This window comes from Talpa occidentalis, unplaced genomic scaffold (assembly GCF_014898055.3).
Source record: "Talpa occidentalis isolate TD23 unplaced genomic scaffold, MPIMG_talOcc4v2.1 talOcc4.13, whole genome shotgun sequence".
Classification (NCBI taxonomy): domain Eukaryota; kingdom Metazoa; phylum Chordata; class Mammalia; order Eulipotyphla; family Talpidae; genus Talpa; species Talpa occidentalis.
The window spans coordinates 29781560-29800636 of NW_023601322.1; the positions used below are offsets into that span (position 1 = coordinate 29781560).

The 19077-nt window shown below is 40.3% G+C and overlaps 1 protein-coding gene across 1 annotated transcript in view; it reads right to left on the reverse strand.

Annotated features, from left to right (window-relative positions):
* Positions 1-8294: 8294 nt before the first annotated feature.
* The window catches only part of LOC119243102 (zinc finger protein 271), a 33112-nt gene continuing 22329 nt past the window's right edge, over positions 8295-19077 (reverse strand). Inside the window, 4 exon segments of the mRNA XM_037508654.2 lie at positions 8295-10092; positions 10094-10557; positions 10560-10871; positions 10873-11143. Of these exon segments, the coding sequence (XP_037364551.2) occupies positions 9348-10092; positions 10094-10557; positions 10560-10871; positions 10873-11143 (1792 nt within the window). The 3' untranslated portion in view covers positions 8295-9347.

Consider the following 19077-nt stretch of genomic DNA (forward strand, 5'->3'; position numbering starts at 1 on the left):
ACTAACCCATGTACACATGTATTCTATAATTGTGTGCATGCATATGTGTGTGAGAGAGAGAAGGAAACAGAACGAGGAAATGGTGTGTGTGTGTGAGAGAGAGAAAGAGAGAGAGAAAAAGAGAGAGAGGAAGGAAAGGTAGAGGAAGAAGAGAAAATCATATTAATGCCTGTGACTAATGATTCTGGTAATTTTTAATTGAATACTGGATATCATACTTGAAAATTACAGTATCTGGATGAGGTTGTCATCATCCTTCAGAAAGGATTCACCCTATCTTCTAACTGGCAGCTATATTAGGAACAGTTAATTTACTGACTGACCTAAGTTTTGTCTCAGACTTTTTTTTAGACTCATTCCACACAGGTTTCATTCTCACTCATTTTATGTTTACACGGAATTTGTGGGGTATTTATAAGAACGCCTCCTACTTGGCATGTTCTGTACTCAGATGTTTATTCTCCATCACAGTGAGACTGCTGGAGTTCCAATTAACCTTCCAGTTAACCTTTAACTAGATTTCTTGGTCTTGTGCTTACCATTTTGAGTCAGCAAGTTCCTGGGGAAATAAACTGGCATGAAAATGTCACGCCCAAATCTTAGCTTAGCATTTCTCTTCTTTTTATTCTGTATACTTTACCGTCATTTGAATTTTTTTTTTTTTTTTTTTTAATATTAAATTTTATTTTTATATTCCCCCATACAATTGCAAACGCCCCATTCTGACCCCAATCCTTCCCCTCCCGCCCCCACCCCCCAAAAGTGTCTCTGGTTCATAGTTTTTTGTTGATTTTGATTTTCACTTTCTTATATTCATTTTCCTGGTCCCTTATTTAAGTTTTCTAGATTCCTGCTATGAGTGAGACCATCCGGTATTTTTCTTTTTCTTTTTGGCTTATTTCGCTGAGCATGATCCCTTCCAGTGCCATCCATGTTGCTGCAAATTGCATGTGTTTATCTTTTTTGAATGCTGAGTAATATTCCATGGTATATATGTACCACATCTTCTTGATCCAGTCATCTATTTTTGGGCATTTGGGTTGTTTCCAAAGCTTAGCTATTGTAAACAGTGCTGCTATAAACATAGGAGTGCAGGTGCTCTTTGGAATTGATGTTTCTGTGTCCTTTGGGTAAATACCTAGGAGTGGAATTGCTGGATCATATGGAAGCTCTATGTTTAGTAGGTCCAGAAATCTCCACACAGCTCTCCATAGTGGTTGGACCAGTTTGCACTCCCACCAACAGTGCACAAGAGTTCCTTTTTCTCCACATCCTCGCCAACATTTGTTGTTGCTAGTTTTTTTAATATGTGCCATTCTCACTGGTGTGAGATGGTATCTCATGGTAGTTTTGATTTGCATTTCCCTGATTACAAGTGATGTTGAACATTTTTTCATATGTCTGTTGGCCATTTGCATTTCCTCTTCAGAGAAGTTTCTTTTTAGCTCTTCTGCCCATTTTTTGACTGGATTATTTTCTTTGTTGTTGCTGAGTCTCATCAGCTCTTTGCAGATTTTTGTGATCAGTCCTTTATCATTAGTGTTGGGTGCAAAAATGTTCTCCCAGTTGGTGGGGTTTCTCTTTGTTTTTGTTATTGTCTCTTTTGCTGTGCAGAAGCTCTTTAATTTGATGTAGTCCCAGCTGTTTATCTTTCTCTTCACTATCACTGCTTTGGGTGATGTGTCTGTAAAGATGTCTTTGATGTGCAAATCCCGTAGTGTTTCGCCTATATTTCCTTCTATGTATTTTATGGTTTCAGGTCTTATGTCTAGTTCTTTAATCCATTTTGAGTTGATTTTTGTGTATGGTGTGAGGTAGTGGTCAAGCTTCATTCTTTTGCATGTAGCGACCCAGTTTTCCCAGCACCATTTATTGAACAAACTTTCTTTGCTCCAATGCATAGTCTTTGCTCCTTTGTCAAAGATTAGTTGACCATAAATCTGTGGGTTTATTTCTGGATTTTCTATTCGATTCCATTGGTCTGTATGTCTGTTCTTGTTCCAATACCATGCAGTTTTGATGATTATGGCTTTGTAGTATAGTTTGAAGTCTGGGAGTGTGATGCCTCCATTTCCTTCTTTTTTTTTCAGTAGAGCTTTGGCTATTCGGGGTTTTTGGTGATTCCATATGAATTTCATCAATAATTGTTCTATTTCTTTGAAGAATGCCATTGAGATTTTGATTGGAATAGCATTGAATCTGTATATTGCTTTTGGTAGGATGGCCATTTTAATAATGTTTATTCTTCCAATCCATGAGCAGGGGATGTCTTTCCATTTCTTTGTGTCTTCTTCTATTTCTTTTAACAGTGTTTTATAGTTTTCTTTGTATAGGTCCTTTACCTCTTTTGTTAGATTTATTCCCAAATATTTGATTTTTTTTGTTTCGATAATAAAAGGGGTGGTTTTTTGATTTCTTCTTCTTCAGATTTATTGTTTGTGTATAGGAAGGCTACTGACTTTTGCGTGTTGATTTTGTATCCTGCCACTTTACTGAATTGATTGATGAGTTGAATTAGTTTTTCTGTGGAGATTTTGGGGTTCTCTATGTATATTATCATATCATCTGCAAATAGTGATAGTTTGACTTCTTCTTTTCCTATTTGGATTCCTTGGATGTCTTTCTCTTGTCTTATTGCTCTGGCTAGGACTTCCAGTATTATATTGAAAAGCAGTGGTGAGAGTGGACATCCTTGTCTTGTTCCAGATCTTAATGGAATTGCTTTCAGCTTTTCACCATTGAGAATGATACTGGCTGTTGGCTTGTCATAGATGGCCTTTATGATGTTGAGGTATGTTCCTTGTATCCCAAGAATTTCAAGGGCTTTTATCATGAATGGGTGTTGCACTTTGTCGAAAGCTTTCTCAGCATCTATTGATATTATCATATGGTTTTTATATTTCTTTTTGTTGATGTGTTGGATAACGTTGATTGATTTTCGGATGTTAAACCATCCTTGTGCCCCTGGAATGAATCCAACTTGGTCGTGGTGAATTATCTTATGGATACATTGTTGGATTCTGATAGCTAAAATTTTATTGAGGATTTTTGCATCAGTGTTCATTAGGGAGATTGGCCTATAGTTTTCCTTTTTTGTGTTGTCCTTATTCGGTTTTGGTATTAGTGTAATATTGGCTTCATAGAACGTGTTTGGTATTGTCCCTTCCTTCTCAATTTTTGGAAGAGTTTGTGAAGGATAGGCACTAATTCGTCTCTGAATGTTTGGTAGAATTCATTTGTAAATCCATCAGGTCCTGGGCTTTTGTTTTTGGGGAGGTTTTAATTACCATTTCAATTTCGCTGCTTGTAATTGGTCTGTTTAGGTGTTCTATTTCTTCTTTATCTAGCTTTGGGTGATTGTAGAGTTGTAGGAATTTGTCCATCTCCTCTAGATTGTTGAACTTGTTTCCATATAACTGTTCATAGTAGTTACTGATTATTCTTTTGATTTCTGCTGTGTCCGTTGTGATTTCTCCTCTTTCATTTATGATTCTGTGTATTTGTGCTTTCTCCCTTTTTTCCTTTGTGAGCCTGGCTAGGGGTTTGTCTATTTTATTTATTTTTTCAAAGAACCAGCTCTTGGTTTCATTGATCTTTTGGATTGTTTTTTTAGTTTCAATTTCATTTATTTCTGCTTTGGTTTTTATTATTTCTTTTCTTCTACTGGTTCTGGGGTTTTTTTGTTGTTCTTTTTCTAGATCTTTGAGCTTCGAGATTAGGTTGTTTCTTTGAGTTCTTTCTTGTTTTTTGATGTGAGCTTCTATTGCTATATATTTTCCTCTTATTACTGCTTTTGCTGCATCCCATACATTTAGGATATTGGTGTCCTCCTTGTCATTCAATTCAAAGAATTTTTTAATTTCTTCTTTGATCTCCTCGTTAGTCCAGTGGTCTTCCAGTAGTGTGGCTTTTAATCTCCATGAGGTAGGATAGTTCCTTGCCTTCTTTTTATGATTTATTTCTAGTTTGATGCCTTCGTGGTCAGAAAAGATGGTTGGTATGATTTCAATCTTGGTGTATCTGTTGATGTTTGTCTTGTGCCCCAGTATGTGATCGATCCTGGAGAATGATCCATGTGCGCTTGAGAAAAATGTGTACTCCGTTTTTTTTGGGTTTAGTGTTCTATAGATGTCTGTTAAGCCCAAATGCTCTAGGTCCTTATTTAGAGCTTTAGTTTCTTTACTTATTTTTTGTCTTGTTGATCTATCCATTGTTGATAGTGGTGTGTTGAAGTCTCCCACTACATATGTGTTTTCTCTGATGTCTGTTTTCAGAGAGGACAACAGTTGTCTGATATATTTTGGTGCTCTTTCGTTTGGTGAGTATATGTTAATGAGTGTTATTTCTTCTTGAAGTATTGTCCCCTTAATCATAATGTAGTGACCATTGGGGTCTTTTTTTATTTTTTTGAGTTTGAAGTCTGTTTTATCTGATATAAGTATAGCTGTTCCTGCTTTCTTTTTTGGCCCATTTGCTTGTAGGATTGTTTTCCATCCTTTGACTTTGAGCCTATTTTTATCTTTTGTAGCTAAATGTGTTTCCTGGAGACAGCAAAAGGTTGGTTTTGTTTCTTAATCCAGGCTGCAACTCTGTGTCTTTTTATTGAAGAGTTTAGTCCATTTACATTTAGAGTTAATATTGATATGTTAGCATCTGTATTTGCCATTATGTTTGTCTTTCCTTTGATTTTATTTATTTATTCTTTTAATAACTTTTTTTTTTTTTTCTGGTCTTCTTTCGTTGTTATTCGTCCCTCTGAGGTTCTGGCTTTAGGATTCCTTGTAGTATTTTTTGGAGTGGGGGTTTAGTCGCAATGAAATTCCGGAGTTTCTCTTTGTCTGGGAAGGTCCATATTCTTTCTTCATGGAGGAAAGAGAGCTTTGCGGGATAGAGTATTCTTGGTTGGCATCTGTTTTCTTGGAGTCTGTTGACTATGTCCCTCCACTCTCTCCTTGCCCGTAGTGTTTCTTCAGAGAAGTCTGATGTCAGCCTGATTGGTTTTCCTTTGAATGTTATCTGTTTCTTCCCTCTTGTCAGCTTCATTATTTTTTCCTTGTCCTGGATTCTTGGGAGCTTTACTATTATGTGTCTTGCTGTGTTTTTCCTTTCGTCGTGGAAGTTTGGTGTTCTTCTTGCTTCTTGTATATCAATTTTCAGCTCCTTCTTCTCATTTGGGAAGTTCTCTTCAATTATATCCATGAATATTTTCTCTGTTCCTACATCTCTCTCCTCTCCTTCTGGAATTCCTATAACTCTTATATTTCCTTTCCTCATGGAGTCAGATAGTTCCCGAAGTCTTTCTTCATTCTTTTTCCTTCGTACTTCTCTTTCCTTTTCTGTTTTGGTTCTTTTTATTTCTGTGTCTTCAAGATTACTTATTCGTTCTTCCATTTCATCTATTCTGCTTTCATTGCTTTTCCCAGAGTTCTTTAGTTCCTCCATTAATTCTTTGATCTCCTGCATTTCTCTTACTTCCCTCTTTAGGGACTCAATTTCCTTCTTCTGATCTATCACTTTTTTAATCATGGCAATTTTAAATTCTCTTTCTGGAAGGCTCAGAAGTTCTTCCAAGTTGCTGTCGTTGCAATCTGGGGAGTGGTTTTCTTTTTGTGGTGTGCTTCTTTCCTGAGGAGTTGTTAGGTTGCGTGTGGTTCTTCTACTCCCTACTGTTTGTTTTCTAATTTGTCGTATGCGTTGGGACACTGTGTTGCTCGGACTGACTGACATCTTGGGTGAACTTCTCCGCTCCCCTCTGGCTCTTCCAGGAGCCATCTCTGTCTTCTGGGGGAGCTTTCTGCTGGTTTTAGGCAGTTTTTACTGAAGAAATGTCCCTGTTCTCAAATGGCGAAGCGGGATGCAGTCCCTGCGCCTCCGGTTTCAGGCACACTCTTCTGCGCCCCCGGTTTGCCCCGGACGTGGGTGCCTGCTCCCTCTGTGGGCTCAGACTGCTGGTCGGAAGGGGCCTGGCGTGGAATAACTTCCCGGCTGGCCACTGCAGAAGCCTTCTGCCCTTTTCAAGCAGTCTTAAGAAATTTCCTGTTCTATGGGGTGTTAGTGACTTTTTTTTTCCTGGTCACTAGGTGGCGCCAGAGATCTCTCCTATTGTCCTTGGGGGGCTGTTTTTCGTCCCCCCCACCCCGTGGGACAGGGAACAGAGCGGGAATGGTAGGGTACACCTCAACAGCTTTGGGGTGCTGTGTCTGCCTTGTGCCCCACCGTCGTGGAGAACCCACGCCCCGAATTTTCGTGCCCCGGGTCTCAGTTCAAAGCCCTCAGTTCCAGGACGCGGGCTGTAGCCCAGTTCAGTGGCGCGGGAATGGCGCCTTTTGCACCGCTCCCGTGCCTGGGCGCCTGGTTCCTGCTCACTCAGGGAGGGACCTTCACCTCAGTGAGGACCTCCGCGCGTCTCCCCGCAAGCCTAGGTCGTCTCCCCGCAAGCCTAGGTCGCAGGCGCGGGGACCTGGGCAGCCGCGATTCCGGTCTGCCCTTGCTTTTCAAGCTCCCCAAGCGCGCCGCGTTTCCGCGCCAGCTTACCGGCAGCCCGGGCTGTGTGCTTGTCTCCCGGGGTCTTTGTTCTTCTCTAATGGCGCCCGGAGCCGTTCGCTCACCGCCGCGGCGAATCCTGCAGGGTTCGCCTCAGCTCCCGTTCACGGGGTGTGGTGGCTGCAATAGTTCCTTTCCACTCACAGTCCCGCTTGCTGCGTCGTTTGTTCTTGTTGGTTGTTTTGGTTTGTTGTTTTTCTCCCTCTCTGCCAGTCGGAGAGTGCCGCCTCTGTGGGCGGGGGAGGGGAGCAGGGTTCTGCGCTTCCCTCCCTTCTAGTCCTCTTTTATGGCCACTTTCTTCTTCGGGTAGTTTGCTGGCGTCACCCGTTTATCTTCCGTGTCCCAGTTCTCACTGGGACCTGCCGCTTTTCCTCCCTATTAACTTTTTTTAATGGGAGATCTTACTCGCAGCGTCTCCTCGCCGCCATGTTGCTCCGCCCCCTCCCGTCATTTGAATTTTTACAATAAGTAGTGCAATTTTTCTAACTCACTTTTTCTATAGCCTACTAAGCGGGTTTAGAAAGTAGAGAGTGAGGGATGTAGGACGACTGACAGTTATTTCATCTGGACAACAAGGTGTTCACTAGTGCAATTTACCAGGATAGGGAATTCAGGAGGGAGGATCATGGGGGTGTGTATGTGAAGTTCATAAATTTGAGTTTACCAGTAGGACATTAGAAATGCACAGCTCTTAAAATTTGCTCAGGAGAAAGGATTAAACTTCAATATGTGATCATCCTGTTTTCCTTCTTCACTTTAATTCCCCAAAGAGAGGACAATAATTGAACACTTTTTTCCCTGTGTACTTCTCAACTTGTCATATAAATGCCCTTTCGCTCTTCTAATTCAGGACGTCATAATTTTATTCCCAGACTTCCAAAATAGTTCTCCTTTCTATTGTCTCTTTCCTCATCTTAATCTTAGACTCTTCTTAAAGCAACATGATCATGCCATTCCTTAGTTCATATTTTCCATTACCATGAGAATAAAATGCAGGAATATAAAAATGTACTCCAATCATACTTAGTATTTAACTGTTTTGCAGATGAATGAAACCCTAGAAAGTTGAAGTATAATACTTACTTAATTCACATCCTTAACAGTCTTCTCGCCTACTTCATTTTCTATTTCCAACCTATTATTCCTTTAAGTACATGTTCATAACATTTGAGCTTGAGGGAAGGCACCTCCCTTTGTTCTGTAATTCTACAGCTCAGTACAGTGCCTGCACTTTACAATATATTGAGTCAACTAATGACTAAGCACTGTAATTCACATCATTTCAAATACTTCCTTCTTCTGTGTCTTTCTTTACTATTTCCTCCCTGTCTGTGCCTCTACTCACATCCCTCAAAACTCACATGCCATGAGGTCCAAGTTTTTACTTTTCCTTTCAAATCAAAATTGATTTGAAAGGAATTGATTTACTTTTCCGTTCAATCAAAATTGAACCCTGCCTCCTCCAACCTCTTACAAGTAGCTTTGTCTACCTTTATGGTTACACTGAACCATGTTTTCTGATATATCATTCTTTATTACTATACAATATATGCTTTGTTAAAAAAGTGTATTCTTTGTGTATACTACAAAACCTAAAAAAAAAAAAGTCTTATATGTGGTAATTTAACAATGTCTATCAAATTAAAGTATAAATTGGACAGTTTTGGGAGATATTCAAAGTAAATGTTAGTAGCAGAATTTTAACAAATGGTTAATATCAGAAAGAGAATGCACAATTTTTCTTATTTTTTAAAAAATATTTCTATTCAGTTGAAAACTCACATATATGTAGCCTATCATCAAGAAATCAACAAACAAAAGAGTTTAGGGAATGTCCCCACTTGAAGAAGCAGATCAATAGATCTTTTTATTTTTAGATAGAATGTGGTGTACAAACTAGTCATTTGAGTATTTAACTATCATTAACTATAGATGACAAGATAAATATAGTAGGGAAATCTTCACTTTGATATGCCAATTTTTAAAATTCTGTTTCACATATTTAAAAGCATTGTTGAATGGTAATATTGAAGACATAATTTCAAACCACTAAAGCTTGTAAGCTGTGTTATTGAGAGCAAAATGAATCCATATTTGCTATGAATATCACAGGAACCTGAAAACTGGTGAATACTGGGAAAACTAACACTAGACCCTCCAAAAAAAAAAGATGGGGCACTGGAGTTATGTTGTAAGTTTAACACCAGAAGAACGTAACAAGTTCACACACAGGGTATTTAATAACTAGAATTAGCATAAGGTAGGACTCTCAGCTGTCATGAAATAAATGTGATATCAAAAGCAATGCTGATTAAGATATAAAAGGGATTTAAATTTTTCACAAATTCTAAAAATAATTTCTTTGATATGAAGTAATTTGGGCTCACTAAAGATTTTTTATTATAACACTGTTATATGTCTTTCTGAGTTTTAATTGCATACCCTATCACACTGAATTTTACAGTATTTGATAAATTCTGCATTCATAGTCACACATTTCTTACAATGATAAAACTCTCCCATTGTGGATTATGTTTGGGGAAAAAAGTAGTTTCTTTTACATTACAGCAGATAGGAATTTCTCTTCATTATTTCTGACATTCAGTAAAAATTTCATTCACATTAAAGGTTTTCCCACAAGTCACAAGATTTCCCCTTAGAATTTTTCTTTAGGTTAGTGAAGTATGGTTTTCTCTGATCTCTGAGTTAAACTTCCATCACCAAATTAATGTATTTTTTTCTTTAGTGTTTTTTTTTAAATGTAGCACAGGAGTTGAACATTGGTTAAAAAATTTTTTTCATAATCATTGATAGTAGTCATAAGTTTTTTCTTTTGTTATAGTGTCTCTTGTACTGAATAAAGTTGGCATATACACTAAAGGTTTTCCCACATTAATTGCATTTAGAATATATTCCCAAAAATGAATTTTCTCGTGACTAATAAAATCACAGAGCTCACTAAAACTTCTGTCATGCTGAACACACATGTGGTGTTTCTCCCCAGTGTGGATTCTTTGGTGTTCAATAAGATCAGTATGTATGCTGAAGGCTTCCCCACATGCATCACATTTATATGGTTTTTCACGACTATGGCTTTTTTGATGGTTAATGAGATCAGAGCGCTGACTAAAGCTTTTGACACATTGATTACAAGGATATAGTTTCTCTCCAGTATGGATCCTCTGATGTGTTGTAAGAGTTGAGTACTGACTGAAAACTTTTCCACACTCATTACATTTATATGGTTTTTCTCCAGTGTGGGTCCTCTGGTGTTTGATAAGGTCTGAATTCTGACTGAAACTTTTGTTGCATTGTGTACAGGGATACGGTTTTTCTCCAGTGTGGATTCTCTGATGAAGTATAAGGTCAAAACTTTGACTGAAGGCTTTCTCACAACTACCACAATGATAGGGCTTTTCTCCAGAGTGTACTCTCTGATGTTTAGTGAGGTCTGAGCTTTGACTAAAACTTTTATTACACTCATTACATATCTATGGTCTTTCTCCAGTATGTATTCTTTGATGTTTAATAAGGTCTGAATGACGACTAGTTTTTAGTACAATCACAGCATGGATAGGGTTTCTCTCCAGTGTGGATTCTCTGATGTAGAATAAGATTTGAGGTCTGACTAAAGGTTTTCCCACACTCATCACATTCATAGGGTTTCTCACCTGTATGAATTCTATGATGTTTAATGAGATCTGATCTTTGACTAAACATTTTTCTGCACTGGTTACGTGGTTAAGGCTTCTCTCCAGTGTGAACTCGTTGATGATTAGTAAGATCTGAAAGTCTACTGAAGGTTTTGCTACACTGGTTACATGGGTAGGGTTTCTCTCCAGTGTGAATTCTCTGATGCAGAATAAGGACTGAGCTCTGATTAAAAGCTTTCCCGCATTCATTGCATTTATAGGGTTTCTCTCCAGTATGGATCCTTCAATGTTTAATGAGGTCTGAGTTCTGACTGAAACTTATGCTACACTGGTTACATGGATATGGTTTCTCCCCAGTGTGTGGATTCTCTGATGTAGAATAAGATCTGAGCTCTGACTGAAGGCTTTTCCACACACATCACATTTATATGGTTTTTCACCAGTGTGGATTCGCTGATGTTTTATAACATCAGAACTTTGACTAAAATGCTTGTTACACTGGTTACATGTATAAGGCTTTTCTCCAATATGAATTCTCTGGTGTTTAACTAGGTCTGAGTGCTGGCTAAAACTTTTACTACAATGATTGCACTGACAGGGTTTTTCTCCTGTATGGATTCTCTGATGTATAATAAGATCGGAACTCTGACTGAAAGCTTTTCCCCATTCATTATATCATTATATCATTATAAGGTTTTTCACCAATGTGGACTCTTTGATGCTTTATAAAGTCTGAGCTCCGACTAAAACTTTTAATACACCAATTACAAGGGTAGGGTTTCTCCCCAGTATGAATTCTCTGGTGCAAAACCAGGGCTGACTTCACACTAAAGGCCCTGCCACATTTACCACATTCATAGGGCTTTCTCCTATGGGTTTTTTGATGTCTAATAAGGCCTACATACCAAGCAAAGTTTTGCCCACATTCTTCACAGTTATGTTTTCTTCTTTTAAAGAGGTTCTGATCCTTTTCACTTAGTTTATCCCCAAATTCATAGAATTCTTCGTGTTCAGAATGCCAGAGAACACTGTCTCTGGGGTTGCCAGGCTCTTCAGTGAATGGTTCATTTTTTGCTGTTATATCCTCTTCTGAAGCCATTTCTCCAATCTTGCTCCTAATCTCACCATCTGGAACAATAAAATCCAAATGGAATGTGTTTTCCATGTTGTAAGAAAGTTTCAGTTGAAGCAGATCAATATTTACCTATGAAATTTTGGTGAGCACTGAGGTTATTTCCAAAAACCGTGGCTATTGGTTATTGCAAATAAGGTTGCAATGAACATGGGGGTGAGTATATCTCCCTGAATTTGTGTTTTTGCATTCTTCAGAAGTGGAATAACTGGATGTAAAAATTTCCATTTTTAACTTTTTGAGGAATCACCATACTGATTTTCATAGTAGGTGCACCTAATTACATTTTCTTTCTTTCTTTCTTTTTTTTTTTTTAGATTTATTTATTTATTTATACAAGCACTGGGTACAGTCAGAAGCGCGGGAGGGTGAGAGAATCCACCAGAGTCAGAGTGGTGAACAGAACAGGCAGAGTGATGAAATACACTGCTGAGGGGAGCAGTGGGCACAGCAGGAGAGGTCTGCACGCCATGTGGGACCCTCGCCCAGCGGCCGGGGATCGAACCGGTGCTGCAGGGCTGCAGGCAGCTGCGCCACCAGGGGAGGCCCCAAATTACATTTTCACTAACAATGTACAAGGGTCCCCTTCTTTTCAAACCCTTTCCAACACTTACTGTTTCTTGTCTTTTGGGTAGTAGTCATTCTCACAGGTTTGAAGTAATATCACATTGTTGTTTTTTTAAAAAGATTTATTTATTTATGCATACAAGAACTTGGGTACAGATCAGAGGTGCGGGGGGGGGGGAGGTGAGAGGATTCACCAAAGTGGGGAACAGAACAGGTGGATTGACTGAAATACACTGCTGAGGGGAGCAGTGGGCAAGACAGGAGAGGTCTGCTATGCCATGTGGTTAGCTCCCTGGCTAGGGATTGAACTTGTGTGCAGTGGCTGCTGATAGCTTCATAGAGCTGAGACTTAACCCCTTGCGTGACGAGGGAGGCCCTCACATGCGTGACCAGGGAGGCCCTCACATTGTTGTTTTAATTTGCAAGTACTCTCCTTAAAACAGTTGGTTTCTTCTTGCCAACTTACTTTTCTTTTATTCTCTGTACAAAAATCAGAGTGATCTTTACATGTTATTATTCTGTATAAAGAGGTCCAATGGTACTGAGAATAAACTACAACCTTATTGAAACTTAGTCCTTTTCTTTCTGCCCTCATTTCCTTCTACCACCATTCCTATTACCTGCTTACTCCAGTTACACTGTTGCTGCTACATCTAGGAACCTCTGGCATTTGCTGTTTCTTCCACTTGAAACTCTTTTTATAGCTATTTACATGGCTTGTTCTCTCACTTCATTTATCTCTAACTAATTCCTACCACCAAAGAGAGGCACAATGTTTGTTGAGAACTTTCAGGCATTTTTGAGGCAACAAATACCATTTGAATGTGCTAAAGTAGCCAATTTGAAACACTTGTAAGGTTGCTATTTTTGAATTAGACTAACACTAAAAAAAAGGGGGGGGGTTTCCCACAGTTGGTTCAGGTTGTAATGCAAGTTCTCTTGTCATATAACCTTATTAGCCAGGATAACCAATTGTATTGGAAGTGTTTACAGCAGTCAAGGATGTTGTATGGAACTTTTTGCAAACTTCTATAAGAAAATCACAGTGAAGTAAGGCCATACTGTCTTCTGCCAATAATTTTCTATGTGAAAAGCTGACTCTGACTTTCTCTGAAGCCCTAATAGAGGCTATAGAGCACCAAATGATTATTACAAACTGACTGTTGTGTACTAGCTGTTACTAGACCCATTAGTCACAGCATTGGCCATACAAACCAGTATTTCACTGTAAAAATAAGTCTAGAAGACAAGCAAATTTCATGTGCTATGACTTAGATTCCCATAGTTCCTGTTCTTATTGCTCTGCCACCTCTCCCCTTCAACTTATATTCATGGCCTCATGGGGATTCCTGGTTACCAGTTAACAGAGGAGGAAGAAGTACAGAACTGGTTTATGGATGGACCTTCCTAACACATTCCTATTCAGGAATGGCCTCAAACACATTGGTGAAGGCAAATCCTCCCATTGGGCAGAATTTCAGATATACACCTAATTGTCCACTTTCCATGGAAGGCAACAGTCTAAGATACATGTCTATATTGATTCATGGGTAGTGACTAATGGGTTATCTGCCTGGTTAGGTACCTAGAAAGAACAAGATTAGAAGACTGGAAATAAGGACTCTGGAGGAAAAGCATGAGGATGCACTCCTCATCCCCCTAAAATGGACAAAGAATGAATATATCTGTAACCTGTGTGTACCCTCAGCAAAGGGCATCCACTGTGGAGAAGCCTCTCAATTACAAGATCCAAATTATGAAGGTCAACCAGCCTTTTTACCAATGCTTACCCAATGGACTCACATACAAAGTGATCTTGGTGGCAGGGATGGAAGCTATGCCTGGACTCAGCAATATGGTCCTCTACCGATCAAGGCTGGTATGTCTACAACCACTGCTAAGGACACAAGCATCCATCTGCTAAAGGCTAATAATGAAATCCTAAAAAGGTACTATTCCCTGAAGAAGAACTAGCAAGTCAATGGGGTTGGGGACGCAGCTTCATTATACTTGACTCTTTCTATTATAGAGAGAGAGGCAATTTGTTTTCAAAGGACAAAATACATAGTCCAGACACAAATGTGCCCTCTGTGCAATTAGATTTGACCAAAAGTGGGAGGAAAATTATAAAGTGACCAACTGTCTTGGTTTGCCTGAGACATCCAGTACTAAAATCTAGGCAATAGGATGAGTTGACCAACCTACATCTGGTTCCCTTTCTGGTGGACCAGGAGTTGGAATTAATTGTTTCTTTTAGCAAAGGCCAATCTCCCACGGCTGCTTTTCCTACAGCTGCATTCTCTAGGATTTGGTAATAATCTCCCCCCACCTTGTAATTTAAGGCTTAATTATTATTAACCCCAAGGTGGCTTTCTACCCTTTACTGATTTCTGGAATCCTGTCCACCCTCTTCATGAAAGTTGGGATTATCACCTTCAAAGGATCCATTTAAATCCTAACTGCTAGGGGCCTCCCCAGTGGCTCAGTGGTTGAGCGCTGGGCTGCGAAGCTGCCCACAGCCTCTGCAGCGCCAGTTCAATCCCCGGCTGCTCCCTGGCCACCAGAGGAGGGTCTCACATGGCACGCAGACCTCTCCTGCCACCCGCTGCTCCCCTCAGCAGTGTACTTCAGTCTGCCTGCTCTGCTCCCTGCTCTGGCTCTGGTGACTTCTCTCACCCTGCCATGCTTCTGACTGTACCCAGTGCTTGCATAAATAAATAAATAAATCTTTAAAAAAATAAATCCTAACTGCTAGAATTCTTTTTTTGTCCTAAATGCTAGAATTCTAACTGATAATACTCATTTGTTTTGTCCAAAACCATCATCACTGTCTGTTACTAAACCATCTATTTGTTTTCTGTTTTCTGCAATAGAATGTAAGCTATTGGAGTGGCAAAGACTTGCTATTCAGTTCACTGGTATCTTCCCTGCACCTTGAACAGTGCCTGGCATAAAGCTAACCTTCAAAAGCCAACACTTATATTGTTAGTAATAATTCATAAGCTGTGATTTTACCTGTAAAAATTTATTTATTTATTTATTTATTTTAAACCAGACAATGGCACATGCTCTTGCTACTTCTTTTTTATTTAATTTAATTATTTATTTTATTATTTATGTTTATTTATTTATACAAGCACTGGGTACAGTCAGAAGCGCGGGAGGGTGTGAGAATTCACCAGAGCCAAAAGAGGTCTGCGCACCATGTGGGACCCTCCTCCGTTGGCCGGGGAGCAGCTGGGGATCAAACTGGCGCTGCAGAGGCTGCGGGCAGCTTCGCAACCCAGCGCTCAACTGCTGCGCCACCAGGGAGGCCCTGTAAAAATTTATTAATATTTGTTGAATTAGTTACATGATTTTAAGGCTATATTAATATTTGTGATTATCTCTAGATGCTAAAGTTATATGCTATTTACTTTTTTGCAACTTTTCTATATTTTATAAATATACTATATAATTATACTACTGCTATAAATATTATATATATTATTATAAAAATGTTATTTTGTACACACTTCAAGAGACAAAACACATGCAAAATGTATATCAGTCTATGTAAAATTACAGAGATGAGGCCCATTTCTGCAGTGAGTCATAGGAAAGATGAGAGTTAGATACCTTAGAATAGATTCTTAAGGACAGATAAATTCTAAATATAGGAAAGACAAACTTAACAAAATAAAAATGCTCTGAGACTAAATAAGGGGAAAGGTCTGGGTAAAAGAAACAGACAACAGAAAGTGAATTTTATAGGTAAAATAGCAGCAGTGGGAAGGCCAAAATGAAAAGGAAGTAAAATATGACGTGGAAAGGAGACCCTGTGGAACATCTGAACCAAGTCAGAATCAAAATTATCTCACTAAAAATAATAGTTGCTATCATTTATAAAGAATTTACTACCAGCCAGGTTTGTGCTCCAAGTTTTATAGACGGGATTTAATTTAGTGCTTGTAGCGATTTTTACAATAGTAACAGACTCCAATGAATCCTATCTCTCAGTATAGTCCCCTCCCACAATGACGCTGGTATTGGTCATGTGACTTTCTTTGGTCAGTGAGATATTAACAAATGTAGCATAAATATAGACTAGAAAACCTATGCATCTGAGGTCTTGCCCTTTCTCTGATTTTGAAAACTAGCTTCCCCACGAAGTCTGAACTAGTCTGCTGGATGAGATACATTATCCAAGCAATAGCCATCATCAACAGCAAACATAGGTGATTAATACATTAGACCCTGGGCCTAGTTGAAGCACTAGGTGACTGCATGAACAGTCCCAGAAAAGACCAGGAGAAAAAAAAAAAAAACAACTGCTCAGCTGAATGTTGCGCAAATTATGACATACGGAAGCTTAAGAAAATAACATGATTTAAACCTATCTCATGTTTTACGTCACTAAGTTTTGAGGTCCTTTATTATGAATAGACACGATTCTCAAAATAACCTCCAAAATATGAATTATACATGAATAGGTTTAGTTATAAATTTATAAAAATGATAACACATACTTAGAACATGAGTAAAGAATTATAAAAATACAAATAATTTACCGAAGTTAGTAAATGGCAAAGCCTCTATAGTATATGAGAAAGATGACTTGAAAAGATTTTTAAAGGCAAATATCACACAGGGATGATATCTTGGTTATTGCAATGGGAAACACACATGACTTCAGGGAATTAAAGGAGAGGAGTAAATTCCATGAGAATCTGATTGCCAGCATCCACAATAAGCTATGTGACTGTGCTTGGAGCACATGGTATGATACTGACAGAGAGGAAGGCAATAAAGAATAAAAATAGCACTTGCAGACACTAACGCAGCAATGCCAGCCCCCAACCCCCACCATCTGAAATCACTAAGAAAGATGTAATACACTCACCTGACAGAAGCTGGTGTTCTTGCAATCCATAATTGAACTGGATAGCCATGGGCTGCAACTAAGCACTGGGCACCTCAGGGAGCAGCTGGAGAATTACCATCTGCTCAGTAAGCTTTTCTTGTCCACGCAGGGGTCTGATACTTGGATGCAACTGGGTACCACTGGGCTTGGAAGGGAATCATTGTGGAGACTGGAGATATCATTTCTGATACTAGACCACCAGAAACACACTCTAATTTAAAAAAGAAAAAAAAAAGTTAAGGAGAACAAACTCATTCAATTTCCAAGAGTTTTTCTTTCAGAATGTATTAAACTTCTTCCCTCATCACCCAGAAGTCAGGCAATACTCCTCTTGGGGCTCTATTCGCCATTCCAAGTCAAGAGGTCATTAAACACAACGTGACGAAAGTTACCAAAATAAGGGCACAACTGGAAAGACAAGGGGAGGGAATTTTAAAATTTTTGTCCCAGCCGTTAGCACCAGGTTACTCGCTGCCCTTCCCCAGACCAAACGGTACTGTGCTCCCTCATCACACCGTAGCTTTCCCTCCTTCCCACACTCATCCAGATGGCTCCAGCCCAGAAGTCGGCTGATTCGATGGCCGTACCCCTCGTCCTGATTCCACCCGCCACCCGAGGACCTGAGTCGAAGCCCAGGCCTACCAAGGCGGCACCGGGTACCGACAGCGCTCTGGGCCCCAACTAACTAGCAGCGGTGCCCGGGAGCCGCGCCCGGGAGCGACTCCGACTCCCGAGGGTTTGACTCTCAAGGACTCAAGAGACCACACCCGGGACTGGCGGCGCTGAAGAGCCGCTCGCCGAGCGACGTCCCCCGAGCTCTTCCGTCTGGCGTGAGCCGCCAGCACCCGAACCTCAGCGTGCGCTCCAGGTGGCTGTCAAGCGTCGCGCGCGGTGAGCCGGCCGTCTCTCGGGCCACTCTAGGCATCTGGGAGGTTTTCTCAGCTCTATGGCGCCTGGTCTGGCGCTTGCGCACGCGCGGGCTGGGGCTGCGGGGTCCGCAACGGGAGGCGGAAAAGAGATGCCGGGATTTAACCCCTAAGTCTCCGCCGAGCAGTCTCCAGCCGAGCGGTAGTGAGGGACCTGTTTGCCCTGCGACAGTTCCCTTGCTGCCCAGTCTGCCGGTTCTTCATGAGAATGTCGGGATGCATTATTGTTTGGGAAAGCTTGCTGGGGCAGGGTGGATTCTCCTACTGTCAATTCTTCTTTATTTATCTTTTTTTTTTTTTTCTTTCACACCCCTTCTAACTAATGTGCTTCCCTTCTAACTTTTTTCAGATTTCTCAGATGTTCTCCTCCCTCTGCACTCTACAGTGGCGTGACTCCGAATTACCTGGAGGCTTTGTTAAAATACTATTTAAAAAAATAAAATACTGTTAGCCCGACTCTACTCTTAAGAGTTTCCTACTCAGTAGTTCTGGGGTGGGAAACCAGTCTCAGGTGATCCTGATGCTGCTACTTTGAGAACTACTGCCCCAAATGAGCAATACTCAGCAATTAATGCCCGAATCCCCGAGAAAATAGATTTTATCTACTTTGAGGTCAAGGAAGGCATGCTTGGAGTCTCTCGAAAATTTTGCTTGCCAGGACAATCCTCCTGGTGCCTAAAAGATGAGGATGAGAAGGACCTGAAATGGAGGGGACTGGGGCATCAGGGTAAGAAAGGATATTGCTGGGCCTCCCCTGGTGGCCCAGCGGTTCAGCGCTGGGCTGCCAAGCTGCCCGCAGCCTCTGCAGCACCGGTTGCATCCCAGCCAGTGGCGAGGGTCCCACAGGGAGCGACAGACCTCTCCTGTCGCGCCCGCTGCTCCCCTCAGCAGTGTGTTTCTTCAGTCTGCCGGTTCTGTTCCCCACTCTGTCTCTGGTGAATCCTCTCACCCTCCCGCACATCTGGCCTGTACCCTAGTTCTTGTATGCATGAATAAATAAATCTTAAAAAAACCCACCTTTGATATACAATATCAGCAAATATTTAAAGTATACACTTTGATAAATTTCGTCATGTTTACAGCTGTAAAACCATAACCACAATCAAAATAGCACATCCAGCAACCCTAAAAGTTTTATCTTTCCCCTTAGTTATCTATGTATCTCCTCACATAACCCCCAACCGCTATTATTTCTTTTTCTTTTTTTTGAAAGATTTATTTATTTATTTATTTATTTATTCGATCACTGGGTACAGTCAGAAGCGCAGGGGGCGTGAGAGAATTCACCAGAGCCAGAGCGGGGAGCAGAGCAGGCAGAAGGACCGAAGTACACTGCTGAGGGGAGCAGCGGGT